The 14,117-nt window shown below is 40.4% G+C and overlaps 1 protein-coding gene across 1 annotated transcript; it reads right to left on the bottom strand.

The window, feature by feature from the left end:
* Window positions 1-2,747: 2,747 nt before the first annotated feature.
* Window positions 2,748-11,370, bottom strand: LOC121933055 (melanoregulin-like). The gene is made up of 5 exons (XM_042472268.1): window positions 11,234-11,370; window positions 6,703-6,862; window positions 5,800-5,890; window positions 3,988-4,154; window positions 2,748-3,204 (listed from the first exon to the last, which is right to left on the bottom strand). Exons 1-5 carry the CDS (start codon window positions 11,308-11,310, stop codon window positions 2,965-2,967), a joined length of 735 nt encoding a protein of 244 aa, XP_042328202.1. The 5' UTR covers window positions 11,311-11,370; the 3' UTR covers window positions 2,748-2,964.
* Window positions 11,371-14,117: the final 2,747 nt, after the last annotated feature.

Genomic DNA, 14,117 nt, shown 5'->3' with positions numbered 1-14,117 from the left:
TTTATTTGCTGTTATTTTTAAAAAGCCCACTCCCTCCATGTGGGACTGCTTCCTAACATAACAGCACAAAGTCGCCAACGTGACCAAAGGTCAGAACATCCAGCAAGTGGGAAAGTGATGTGGATGTAGCAGAAGGAACATGAGACTTTAGGATAAAAGCAGCTCTGCTGCCTCTTGAAACCCCAACCAACAGCCCTCTCTGTCTGTATCTCTCAAATCCAGACGGGAAGAAAGGCTTTAAATAGAGTAGTCTTGGCTGGCAGATGCCCTTGCAACCATCAACTGGAGGATAAAGGCAGGAGATGCAGAAGGAGGTTTAATCATTCTAAACAGTTAGCAACATGCTAGCCAGGTGGAGTTGGACACTTCAGAAACTTCATGTCATCATCTGCCTCTTGTAGATGGTAGGTGTAGAAGGAATCAAACTTGGAAAAACTGTGTTTTGGGGGGGGGGTGGGTGAGGGAACTCAGAATCAGACTGAAAGAAGATTCCAAGAGTGGACATTTTGATACCCCAACAGTTCACAAGCAGGACATAATCAAACTTCTCTGGTGCCTCTTCTACCTCTCACATTCAATGATGGTTTCTCTGCAAAACAAGCAGATGTGAACATTGCGTAGAACCAAGTCTCAAACTGCAAAGATTCTTGTCAGTCCAGGAATTTTATCATGGTAGCTCAACACTGAAGAAACATTTTATTGAAACCATTTAAAAATTTTTAATTTCCCCCCATCTACAAACTATTTCATTGGAGAAAGCCAGATTGTCATATTATCTCAGTCCAAAATAATTATATCACTTCAATTAAGATATTTCATCGATATTGCTCATGCCTTCCCATGCCTTTCCTTTTTAAAGCTCAAATTGGTAAACTTCCAGCCCTTCATGTTCCCTTGACTACGGTTCCCATCATGCCCTTCCAGACAAGTCTTTAGGACCTAATTGCTCAGGGGGAAAAGGTATTTATTTTGTTGTTTAATGGATCTGATTTTATAATGCGTTTCATTCATCTTTATAACTTAATATTTTTTTAAACTTTTGTTTGTTTTAATGATGTAGACTTTTATTTGTACTTCTTTTAACTTTTTAAGAAACCTACCTGGTGATCTTGGGTGAGTCACACACACTCAGTCCCAGAAAATAGCGTGAGAAGTTCACTTCAAGATTGCCATAAGTCAGAAACAACTTGGAGGAAAACAACAACAACAACAACAACAACAACAACAACAACAAAGCTACCTTGAATCCCAGGCCTGGTGAAAATGCAGGAGATATATATATTATACTTGCCTAATACTATACTAATATAATAATATATAGTAAGTGGTGATTAAGATTAATTTATTTTCATTGCTAATTCTTATATAGCTTGAAAGCAGAGTGTCACCAGGGTCAGCCCAAGACATTTTGATGCCTGAAGGAGGCCAATAAATTATGCTCTCTCTTCCCCTCAAATAACAGAGCATGGTGTCCCTGGCAAGTTGGGCACCAGATCTCACAAGTGGAGCTTCCCATTCTTGGCACTCAAAATACAATAACAGAAATGTGCTAAGTAATTGGTGTCCTTTCATGACACCTCAGATCTGCTGCCTGAGGTGTTGAATGGTAGGGCCAGCCTTGGTTATGTGTACAAACCGCACAGTAGCTTTGCAAAATCTTCCTTACAAGAGGTTTGAGATTCTTGTGAGAGTGTAAAACCACAGACACTTTAGGGAAGACAGAAGTAAAGTCGTCCCAGGGCAATTACGCCTTTAACAACCCATGTCTTTCTTCTCAGCTGTTAGAAAGGACGATGGTGACAGTAAGGGTAGGAGGAGGTGCAAGTCCAGGAGGGATGCAAGTCCATAGGTTTCCTACATTCCTTGCCAAGAATCTTGACTGGCACTTGAACTCTGGGTCACAGATGTCAGGAAACAGCTGGCTGGACTTTTTGAGAGGAGGGAGAAAGGGAGATGGGAAGAATTTCCTAAGCTGGCCCTTTGTTCTCAACAACTGGAGGCCCTGCTATTTAGTAAGAGGAGCCAGAAGGATTAGCAGTGGAGGGAACAGCAATCATGTCATCCAGGCTCAACTGGCTTGTATAACAGGGGACAGTTTGTACACAGAGATATGAGGAGAGAGTAGTGATGACAGGAGAACAGGTGGCCAGGAAGCACAAAAGTGGACAGGCAAAAAGGAGGAGGAGGAGGGAAAGGGGATCTTATTTTCACAGCGTACAGAAAAGGCCCTTTCTAGGCAGGCTAGGGTGCAATGTTTATACACTGTATACCAACAACAACCCCACCCCACAGCATCTTGCCAAGATCTAAGTAACTCTCTTTCTGTGCCAAAAAATCCATTCCTGTAAGCTGCATGCGTCAGGCGAAGGAACTTGACTTGCATATATTGACACATTTCCTGAATTTATCCAGCTTCTGCCAATAATGTAGGGAAGCTACACAGTATTTCTCCTATCAGCCTCTCCTTGGGCTTTTGAGACTTCATCAAACTCAGCCTTTTCATTTTCAAACCTATTTTTACCCACCCCACTGGAGCTAGAATCTTTGTTAACTCATCCCCACCCCTGGCAAACAGAGGTGCTTGGAATGCTGGACTGTGAAATGAAAATGCTGATTTTGGTGCTCCTGAAACAGTTGTAGAAAACATCCAGCATTCCCCCCCCCCCCCCCCCCCCCAAAGGAAAAAAAAATTGTCTATGTTCTCAGTGCTAAAAAGCAACTACTTGTGTACCTTTGGGGGTGAAAATTTAGCAAAAAGTAAATGGGTTCACTGGAAAAAAGAAGGGGCGAGTGATTGGTGTCAAGAAAGATTTCGAACAAGTCTGTAATTCACTATAGCAATGTGATAGAGTCAACCATTAATCTATTGTAGTTCTGAACTCATCAACATTGCATTTGCTTTTCCATCCAGAGGTTGAGCTGGGTACACTCCATTGTGTCTTCCTCAGCTTCTTCCTCTTTGCCTTATTCTACATCAGGGTCTTCTTCTTCCTCCTCCTCTTCCTCCTCCTCATCTCCTTCTTCTTCCTCTTCCACTCCAGCCTGTTCCTGAGTTTCACTGCCCAATTTGACTAAGACAGGACCAGGGGTTGGAGGACCTCCATCGCTAGAAGATGTGTTGTCCTCTTCTTCCTCCTCCACTGGGTAAAAGTGACGAGCTGCCGAAAGAAAGTCATCTCCTATATCCAGGAGAAGGAGCCTATCCTGGAATTGGAGGATTGGGAAGGTGTGTAGGGGGGGTAGACAAAGATATTGAAGAAGTAGGCATACATGTTCACTCACAATGCTAACAACACAACCCCCCTAAAGCAGGGGTGCACAACTTTTTCTGGCCCAGGGCAATATCAAATGGCTGTGTACAAGTGTGCGGACACATATTCTCATTTTCTCTCTCACACACACACTCTTTCATCTCTCTCCCCACTCAAACAGACAAACAAACAAACAAACAAACAAACAAACAGCTTCATTTATATACCGCTTCATACTGAACTAGCAATGTCTAAGTAGTTTACAACTGTAAGCTAACTCCCCCGCAACCCACCCCTGATTGTCTCCAGATCTCAACACATAAAATGGTGGAGGGTTTAAACTTCCCTTTCTTGTCCAATGAAACCCACTAGTCAGCATTTAGATGGCTGATTCTTTGTTGCCAGCAAATAATATTTTTTTGGGAGGCAAGGTCAGAAGGCAAGAAGCTGAGAGACACTTTCTCCTCTCTCATTCCCCTGCTATCTTCACCAAGATTGTTTTCCTCACTGTTACACATGAGGAGAAAACATTTATCTGGGAAGCCAGTGAATAGCAGTGGTTGGGGACAGCAGTTACACAGGGGGCAGCTGAGCGCTGCATGTGGTCCCAGGATGACTCTTGACTTGGCAAAGATGGGGGGGGGGGGATTTACTTGGACTTCACATCTCAAAATCCACAGCCAATTATTATTAACTTCTTGCAACTCTGCTAAGGAGTGTTTACTTCCTTACTTACAAGGACAAAAAGATATCTCTCTGGTGGGCCACCACGGTGACGACCAAAAATGGTTGTCTGTTCAGCCAAGGCGGTATGGAGCTTGCGGGCCTCCTGAGGCTTGCGAAGGGATTCATATGAGGTGCTGGAGGTGACAGTGAGAAGACCATCTGCTTCATCTTTGAATCCTGCATTGACAAGTGACCATTTAACCCCCATTTTCATTACCCACAATGTTCTTCTGCCATTTTTCTTACACACAGGTTTTATATCTTGCCAGATAGCTAGAATTCTCTGGGCAACTTCCCATAACAATAACAATTGCTCAAACAAAGCTTAATCCAAACCAAAAAAAAAAGTGGTGTCTTAACAAACATTTTTGCAACAAAAGTATCCAAAATCAGTACAAAGTCACACACAATAAAAAATTGAACACATTTAAGATTGATTTTTTTTAAAAAAAAAAAAACATATTCAAGATGTCAAAAACATTAAACACATATAAGCTTCAAAGGCATGTGGAAACAAAAACATCTTCACCTGGGAGCAAGCAAGCATCTTTGTGAAGATCTCTTCATGCCTGGGGTTGCATTGTCCTTGTAAGGGCACCCGAAAAAAGTCCACTGAAGATGTACTCAGGCTCTAAGTATTCCCATGTTGGAGGAGATGGTCTGATCTTTAAAGTTTAGGGCTTTAAAGGTCAAGATCTCCCCTTTGAATTATGCCCATAAATGAACTGGGGGTATGGGCACATGAAACCCCATGGATGATCTTCTGATCATCCCATCCCAGTTAACAGTTTTACAGCTCTATTTTGGAGTAGCTTGCATCTTCATACTGTTTTCAAAGCTAAATACATGATACAAATCATTGCAGTGTTCCAAGCAAAACTGGCCAGAGAACAGACATCTTATAACTGATCCAGTAGGGCTTAGTTCTGAGCCCCCAAATCAAGCATCAGCCCAGAACCAGAGGTGAAACTTGAGTACCTAGGCTTGTTTCTCTAGGCATAACTAGCAGTACTGGCAGGACATATCTAAGCCATCAAAGTTCTACTCAATAGTCAACTTCCAGCTTTCCAATTCAAAGGGTAATTCCTGGATTCTTCACAGTATCACTTTTTGTTTACTTTAGTCTTCACAGGTTACAAAAAGATCTAAATTTCCTTTTCTCATCAGCCACAAACTGATCTTTCTCTATATTCAGAGTACATAATCAATCAAATCAATTAATTGGCAGCTACTTTACCCTTCAGCATGACACAGCTAGCATGATGATGAGCATTCAGTGGTATCACAGCATTTTGGACAACTTATCAAAACAGTGATTCTGTAGACCTTACTTGTTTTTGTCAGATATTTTACCAAGAATATCAGAAACTAATTTGTGACATTTTGCTGGTAAATTTTAAACATTCTCTTCAGAATAAATCAGATGGTGAATGCATTTATTTTTCAATTAATATTGTAGTTTAGATTCCATTCCTAATATTAATTAAATTTAATTCAAAAATTAAGTTCCAGCAACAATAGGTAAGATCACATAGTCGCAGATAACACCGGGACCTTGATGTCTTTTCATGTAAAATGAATTTGCAGATATAATCGCAACCTGACAAAGAGGAACATTCGGATTTGAAAGTGATCCATTGTTAGGGTTTTCAAATAAAACAATCCCATTCACATTTGCTGAGAACAATGCCTTTGCAGCCAAAAGATGAGAAAGTGAATAGAAACTGAACGGTATAAAATCAGTAATGGTAAATATTCTCCTAACACATTTTTATTTGGCCAGTGTTAGAAAGGCAGAGTATGAAGATCAAGGATATCATACCTAAGACGTCCAGAACCTGCTTCCATCTGTCTTTCACTTTCTGACGGATCTGTCGATGGGCAATGATGTCAAAGCTCAAACGTCGGTAGCCCTTGATTAAGGTAATAATAATACTTAATTTTTAAGAGAGAGCATTAAAAATGAATCCCTGCACTATAACAGCAAGCAAAACATGAATCACTGTGATGGGCAAGATCTGTTTGAAGAATGAAGGATATAGGAATTGAGCTTGTGTGCACATGGGAGACAGTAAGAGGAATAAAGACACAGATGGAGATATACTTTCAACTAACCAACTTAGAAATTCTGATGATAGGCTGAGTGAGATAACTGCATATTTTGTAGAAAACTTTTAGGGCCATGTATATATGACATCCACAGGATCTCTTGGCATACTGTATTATTTGGCATAGATTTCAGTTTCCTGGGAATTACATTGAATTTTAAACCCAAAACATCCTCCTAGTCCTTATGACCGTGACAATGAGCTTGTATAAAGCAGTTCAGCAATGATATAATCTCTGTGTTAGACCATAGGTAGGAATCATGTGACGCTCCAAATGCTATTGTATTATGACTCCCAGCAGCCCTAGACAGTATAGTCAATGGTAAGGAATGATCAGATGCAGTCTGAGAGGAAGGCCACATCATTCCAATCCCTGTATTACAGCTGCAAGAGATTTCACCTGAATTTAGTTCCCACATTTATACCTTGCTTTTCCTATTGGCTCAAGGCATCATCCAAATTCTTATCTGAGAAGAAGCCTTTCAGTGACACACAAGTACGGAATGTAACACAAGACTGGAAACACATGCCCAGCTCTATCTGATTGTGTGTGGGGGACAGCCACACAGCTAACTTCTCCTGCCTATGAAAATGTTCCATGTGCCTAGGCAACTGACCTCTGATCCACGGCGCATTTTTGACCTCTTCTGCAGCAGCATATATAGCTCATGATCATCATCCCTCTCCATGTGGGTTTTGTCCACAGGTTCATTCCACAGGTTTGCTGCTTCTGCTTGCCGCCGTTTCTGCAAGTTGGTGATGTACTGAAGTGTATCGCTGCAAGAAATTAAATACTGTTAGATGGATCCATAATAGATTGGGTCCAACTGTGCTCAAAGAGTCATCATCTGTATTTGGGTTTCAAACTGGAAAGAGGTCTCAAATGGAGTGCCTTAGAGGTCTATCCTAGGGCTGTTAGTCTTCAACGTTTTTGACAATGACATAGTTGATGTAGTAGGGGAAATCCTTATCAAGTTTTCAGATAGTACAAAATTGGGAGGGGTGACTAACACATTGGGAAATGGGAACAAAATTCAAAAGAACCTTGTTAAACTAGAATAATGGTCAGAAACTAATAAAATGAAATTCCGTAGGGATGAATACAAAATTCTACATTTAGGCCACAAAAACCAAATGCACAGTTATAGGATGGGACTACTACATGTGAAAAAGAATTTGGGATTATTGTTGATCATAAATTGAACATAAGCCAGTAATGTGATGCTGCAGCAAAAAAGGTGAGTGCGATTTTAGTCTGCATTAATGGAAGCATAGTTTCCAAGTTGAGGGAAGTAATAATCCTGCTATATAATGCACTGGTCTCAGACCTCATCTGGGGGTACTGCATTCAGTTCTGAGTACCTCATTTTAAGGATATGGACAAGTTGAGATGGGTTCAGGGAAGGGGAACATAGATGATAATAGGTATGGAAAACAATACATATGAGAAAAGGTTGAAGGAGCTGGACACTGATGAAGAGAAGACTGAAGGGTGGCATGATTGCACGCTTTAAATACTTCAAGAGCTGTCATAGGAAGGAGGAGGCAGGCCTGATCTCTGCTGCCTCAGATCAGGTCAAAGGGTGTTAAGCTACAGGAGGGTAGATTTCAATTTAACATTAGAAGGAACGTCTTGACAGTAAGAGCAGTTTGGCAATGGAACCAATTGCCAAGAGGCCTGGTGGGATCTCCTTCTCTGGACATATTGAAAAAGAGGCTGGACAGGTACCTGCTGGGGATGCTGTAGCTCAGTGGTTTCCAATCTTTTCTATGTGCTGCATCACTAGGACAGGTTTGAGTAATGTTTGCACCCCCTAAAAAAGTAATCTCTCATTTAATGATGAAGAAGTCTAATTTCTAATTTTTGAACCACAAATTGAACCTCATACAATGCTGCGGATGAACAAACTGAATTTTTAAATGATAAGCTTTTAATTCAGTGCATAAACTGCAAATGCAAATTGAGCAGTTAGATTCTAATTTATTCAGAAGAAAAGTGAGTGGTGACTCATGACTTGTGAGTCAAGGATACAAGGCACTCTTTGTGACACCTCCTGAAATTCCATCTCACACCAAGTGGGGGAAAAAGAAGAAAAGGATTGCTCTTAGCTTGATGCTGGTGCTGAGGTTGAAACATAATGATAGAAAAGATGCAATTATTAATGTATTGAATTTGCATAATCAGAATGCAAATTAATAATATGCATACTTACAATAATCTGCATAATATGCAGATCAGATGCCTGGATATAAGGGACTGGAATATGGCAACCCTAGCCATGGCTCAATTTCTAGAATAGCAGAAAACAAACTTGCTCCATCCTCAATATGACACCTATTGAAATCTTTAAGCATTGCTATCATGTCACTTCTTAACTTTCTCATCTCCAGGCTAAACAGTATCCAGGTCACTAAGTTGCCCCTCACAGGAATGATTCTTAGCTCTTAGAGGTAGGTACAACAATAAAACCCATGAACACATTCAGCCTTGTCTAGATGAGCCCCTTACCCAAACCTTTCTTTGACCATAAGGAGAAAATCAGAACAGAAATCCTAATATTTCTGTTCAGTAAAATGTTTCCGGAGGTTTGAAGCTGAATTGCCATAGCTGAGTAGTATGAAAGAGACACTAACCCAAGCACAATTTGCTAGCGTGTGTTTGTGCATGCATGCCTGTGTGTGTACTGGTTGTCTTCTCTCTACCAAGAGAGAACAATGTCCCAAGAACAGCCAAAATAGTGGCCGGGTTTACAGTGGCAGCACCAAAAGAGGAATCAAACAAACCAGGCCTTAGAAAAACAAAACAACAAAACCTTATAAAAACAAGTTGTGCCCCAATAACTGCTAAGAGCAAATGTCATCTCTGAGAAACTGTTGGGGGATTTCTACTTTTTCTGGAGGAACTGAAATTCTCTCCAAATTTCTCTGCCCACAAATAGGATGGAGAATTTCCTTTGTTATTCTCTTATTTTGGTGTTTCTACTGTTACCGTTTCACTCAACAAAATATAATAATAAAGGATTGATAAAATATGGTTTTCTTTAGAACATTTTGAAAGGAGAGAGAATTTTGGGATTTATTCAACAGTGTCCATGGTACCTAGAGTAGCATAGGACATGATGTGTGCTAGGAATAATGGTAGGCATCTAGGACACGATGTGTGATATGAATAGAAAGAAGACAACCAGTAATTTTTCATTACTAAATTTTGTATTACTAAAATCTCAGTGTGTGTGCATGGGTGAGATATTGAAGGAAAAGTGAAAACACTCATATTAAATCTAAACATATAAAGCTGCTTTATATCAATTGATCTTCCTAGCTTGGTACTGTATACTACAGGTTTTGAGATCAACTTATGTGGCTCTTCTCATGTTCCTGAACTGGTGCTCCCATCATCCCATACCATTGGTTATATGAATTAGAGCTGATGAGACAGTATCAGTTCAACAACATCTGAGTGCCACACTCCCTCCCCCCCACCATACAATGTAGAGTACCAGATCTAAATGGAGTTCATACTCCTTTTATGCAAAAATCCTCAACTCATTACTCCCAAGCTTTCAAAATTTCAGTAATCAGATTGTCTCTGTGTTTGTATGGTTTGCAAAAGAGGTTATATAGTGCCCTTGTGGTTAAACAACTGCAAATAAAAAATTCTTGCTGATCTGTTACAAAATCACAGATATTTACCAGTAGTTCTAGATCTGTCTTCAATTCTGCTCATCCCTGGAGCCCTTCCACATTCCTCAATTATAGTGCCATGATTCTATTTTAATTGCTATCAGATCACTATTTCCTATAGAACTGTGGGATCTGCAGTTGATAGAAGGCATTTAGATTTCTCAGCCAGAGAGCAGTAGTGCTATAACCAAACTGTAAATCCCAGGATTCCATACGATGCAACCACTGCAGTTAAAGGAGAACCATAGCACTTACTTCAGTGCAGTAAGAAAAGGGGCCTAGTCTATTCTAACTGGCTGTGTCTCTGCCAGCCAAATCCCAGCAGCATTTTCCAGTCTTTCTATCAAAGATGCTGAGATCAGAATTCAAAGAATTCCAAGCATCTGTCCTACTACTGAATTATGGCTTTTGTCGTCAATGTTTGGGATGAAAATCTGTCTTTAATATTTTCTCTTTTAAGTCTTTTATTGTGATACAAAGTTATAGTTTAAAATACACAGCAGCTTCAGCTTTAATGTTCAGGTCTACCTTTTCCAATTAAAGCTGATGCCCAACGGACAATGGATTAACATAATTTGCTGAAGTTTACATTGGCCTTTTCCAAGAGGCTTTTGTATTAATAAACCCAAAATTAGGAAGTCAATTGAAAAGCGCAAGATTGAAGATACAAAGGATAGTAAAGGACAGTCAAGGCAAACAAGCCGGGATAATTTTCTGTGCAGTAACAGCAAATTAATTCCCAGTTGTTCTTCTCTATGTAGCCAAAATGCAGAGGTCAGAAAAGTTACATAAGGGCCCGAACAGAGAGGCCAAAATAAAGCTGCTTCAGGTCACTTTGGAGGTATTCTGTTTAAATGATGCATGCGTCCTAAGAGGTCGGAAGTTACGCCAAAGCCATGCTCCAGTCCTTAGGACTGGAGCGCAGCTTTGGTGCAGCTTCTGGCCTCTTAAGATGTGTGTGTCATTTAAACAGCATACCTCCAAAGTGACCCGAAGCAGATTCATTTTGGCCTCTTTGTTCAGGCCCTAAGTCCCAGAATCTCCCTTGGAGGAATCCCAAGGTTTGCAAAAGTAAATAAAACGTTAGAAACAAATTGAATTCATACACAGATGCATACAAAACCTCACAAAGCACCTGATGAAGACACAGCATGCTCAGTGTAGGCATTAAATGCTAGTTGCCTGTTGCCTAGGAAGGTAAGTGGAATGGAGTAGGGCATGGCTGGTTGGTACTTTAAGAAGAGGATCTCACACTGTAGTGTTGCATGGCAGATTCCCTTGCTTGCGCTACAGATAAACCTTCTCAGTAACTTCTCTTCCTTCCTTCCCTTGAACAAAGAGATCATAGTCACCAGCTTCCTTTGAATCCATACAAAGATATGTTATTGCATAACTTATTGTGGAACCTGACAGAACTGAAGACCTGTATAATTTAGAGAGATGCTAGTTTGCTGAATCACATACCCAACAACCAGTGGATTCTTCTCCAGTTCTTCTTCATTATAGCAGCAGCAACAGCAAACTCTGCACCAGAAATCCATCTCTCACTCTGCTTCGCGAATGTTGGTGGGTTTTAAGATATTCCTGTGACCAGCATATCAAAATGTAATAAGATGAAATGAAAATGGTAGAGAGGGGACTGCCAGGGCAGATGTTAGTTCAAAAGAACTGGGCTTGGAAAGAGGCAGTTTTAAAATTCTCTTTAAGCATTATCTCCAGGTCATAAGTAGTTATCATGTGAGCTCTTTCTTCCATAGCTCATGGCCTTTAAAGAAAATGGGCAGTCTAAAATAGTACACTGTGGGCATGCCATTTACATGAAATGAAAAGTTGGTTTGTTTTTCCTAACTTCAAGAGGGAAAAAAAAAACCAGGGTTAAAGGCAAGTTGTGAGGTACAGCGTAACCTCATGAAGGGAGATGAGAGAGAGAGAAATGTACAAAAAGCTGAGAGAACAGCAGAATGAAGTTTCCTCCCCCTTCTCTATTGGTCACTAGAAGTTTTAGCAAATCTGGTATATAAAATAACGGACCATTCTACTTGTGTGTTATCCATCTCCAAACAGTCCAGGATAGCATTAAAGGAGCTGGTTCATTTTTATCTTCATAGCCGCCTTTGTGATGCTAAGTAGGCCATGACCAAAATCTGGAAAATTTTATTTTTCAGATGATAAATTTCAGAATGTAAGGGGTGTGTACATATTTTTGCACACTGCTCATGAGATTCTGGGAGATGTAGTCTTTAAAAACATATGTACACACCCCTTACATTTTCAGACTCTGGCCCAGACAGTGGCCTACCACAGGCATATAGGAGCATCATTGTTGGACCCCCACACCAAGCTTGGCTTTGTAACGGAGCCTCCGATCCAAGTAGCAAGGCTGTCAAAATCCTTCTTGAAAGATTTCAGAGGAGGGATATATATTATATTATATTATATTTCTCACCTTTCTCCCACAATGGGATTCAAGTTTATGCAGGCTTTATGCAAGGGGAATGAATGGTGGCTAAGGCAGGAAGTTTCAGATCAAGGACAAGCAGACCGATGTTCTTCATGCTTCGACCACAAGAACCATGTTTTGGACTACATGAAGATGTATCTGCATGGCTAATGGACAGGGACTGTGGGAGTTACAGTCTAAAATATATAGAGAGAGGACAGCAGGCTGCTTACTCTTGCATTTTCACCTGCTTCAACAATAGGAGTGGCAAGAGTAGACCACTTTTTGATGTCCGAAACAAAAATAGCCAATGACAATACCATTAAGCAAGTTAAGCAATTATTTGCTGGCCTTTTGTAACACATAAAATCAGCTGAGGTATATGCCTTATTTCATCCATGTTTAACCACACGCTCATTCTGCAATTCTCCTCCTGCCCTTTTCAGGCGATGTGCATCTCCGCTCAGCTATTAACTCACAGTGTGATCTCAGGTGGCTCAGTCTTTAAAAAAAAACAAAAAACCAACTCCAATTAAAATGCCAGATTTTGGCTTTTTGCTCCCACCCTGCCCTACTCACTTACAGGAGTGGTTTACAGATCAATGCTGTACTCTTAAACAGGATTCCTGAATGTTAATTTCACACTGCTAATGGTAACAGACCACTTTGTGGAAAGCTTTTAAGTGCAAGGGTTGGCAATACACTGGATTCTTTGCAATCTAAAACTGTAACCTACTCATGGAGGCGGTCACATTTAAAGAAGAGAATCTTGTAGTATTTAGTAAATAGCAAATTTATTATGGTATAAACCAGGATGGGCAACGTGATGCTCTTCCAATGTGCTCACCACTGGCTAGGACTGATAAAGTTGCAAGGCCAGAATCTGGTTAATTGTGGTACGTTCATTATGGGCTACAGTATATGAAATCTTATATCATAATAAATGTGCATGTCTTTAAAGCTATCACAAGACTCTGCTGTTTCTAGCCTGCAGGGCTGATCAGATCGTTATGTGCCTTTAAGTTGACTTTGACTTATGACAACTCTATCCTAGGATTTTCTTTCCAAGATTTGTTCTGAGGTGGCTTAGCATTGCCTTCCTCTTTAACGGATTGCTGCTTGCCCAAAGTCATCCAGCAGGTTTCCACGGCCAAGGCCAAGTTGAACCTGGGTTTTCTGGTGTTGAGCACTCAAACCACTATATCATAATGGCTTTAATAATCAAGGTAATATTACTTTGAAATTGCTTAGCATGTTTCCTTGGGAGCTAGTCATTGAACACACAGGGACTTCTGAGAAGGTACTGTAATTTAGGTCACAAAATTGACCAAAAAACCCTGAGTCAACATCCACAGGTCAATCTGTATCTTAACTCTTATTAAAAAGAAGGAAACACCCCCTGGTGAAAGGGAAGAGTATAATGTGTCCTGGAAGCAATGATCCCCTCTACTCTGTCATCCATCAGCCTTAAGAGTGAGCACAAAGAGCTATGTCTGCTGGAATTTTCTAAGTTTCTGACAGTGTTTTGATTTGCTTCATCCTTTAGATAATTTGCTAAATGCCCCTGAGTTTTACCCTTGACTTATCCATGAGTCATATCAAATTCCATAATTTTGGCCCCAAAACTTGCCCTTAACTTATACATGAGGTTGACTTATAGTCAAGTATATATGGTAGGTTTATGATTGTAAAGGCAAGGGATGTCCAGTAGAATTAGGGACCTGCATTGATATTTGACTCAGAGCTGCTATGGGAGACTGGTAGTAAAATCCAGAGTGAGTCTGCTACTGGTAAATGGATCCACTGATACATCTGGTAACATCAGAACAGGAGTTGCTATGGTAGAAGAGGCTCTCCAATGAAGACAGTAGAATGGGGGAACAAAGGCTTTTTCACTATCTTATGTTG

Source organism: Sceloporus undulatus, chromosome 6, assembly GCF_019175285.1.
Source record: "Sceloporus undulatus isolate JIND9_A2432 ecotype Alabama chromosome 6, SceUnd_v1.1, whole genome shotgun sequence".
In the NCBI taxonomy this organism is placed as follows: Eukaryota; Metazoa; Chordata; class Lepidosauria; order Squamata; family Phrynosomatidae; genus Sceloporus; species Sceloporus undulatus.
This window is presented reverse-complemented; position numbering and strand designations above follow the sequence as displayed.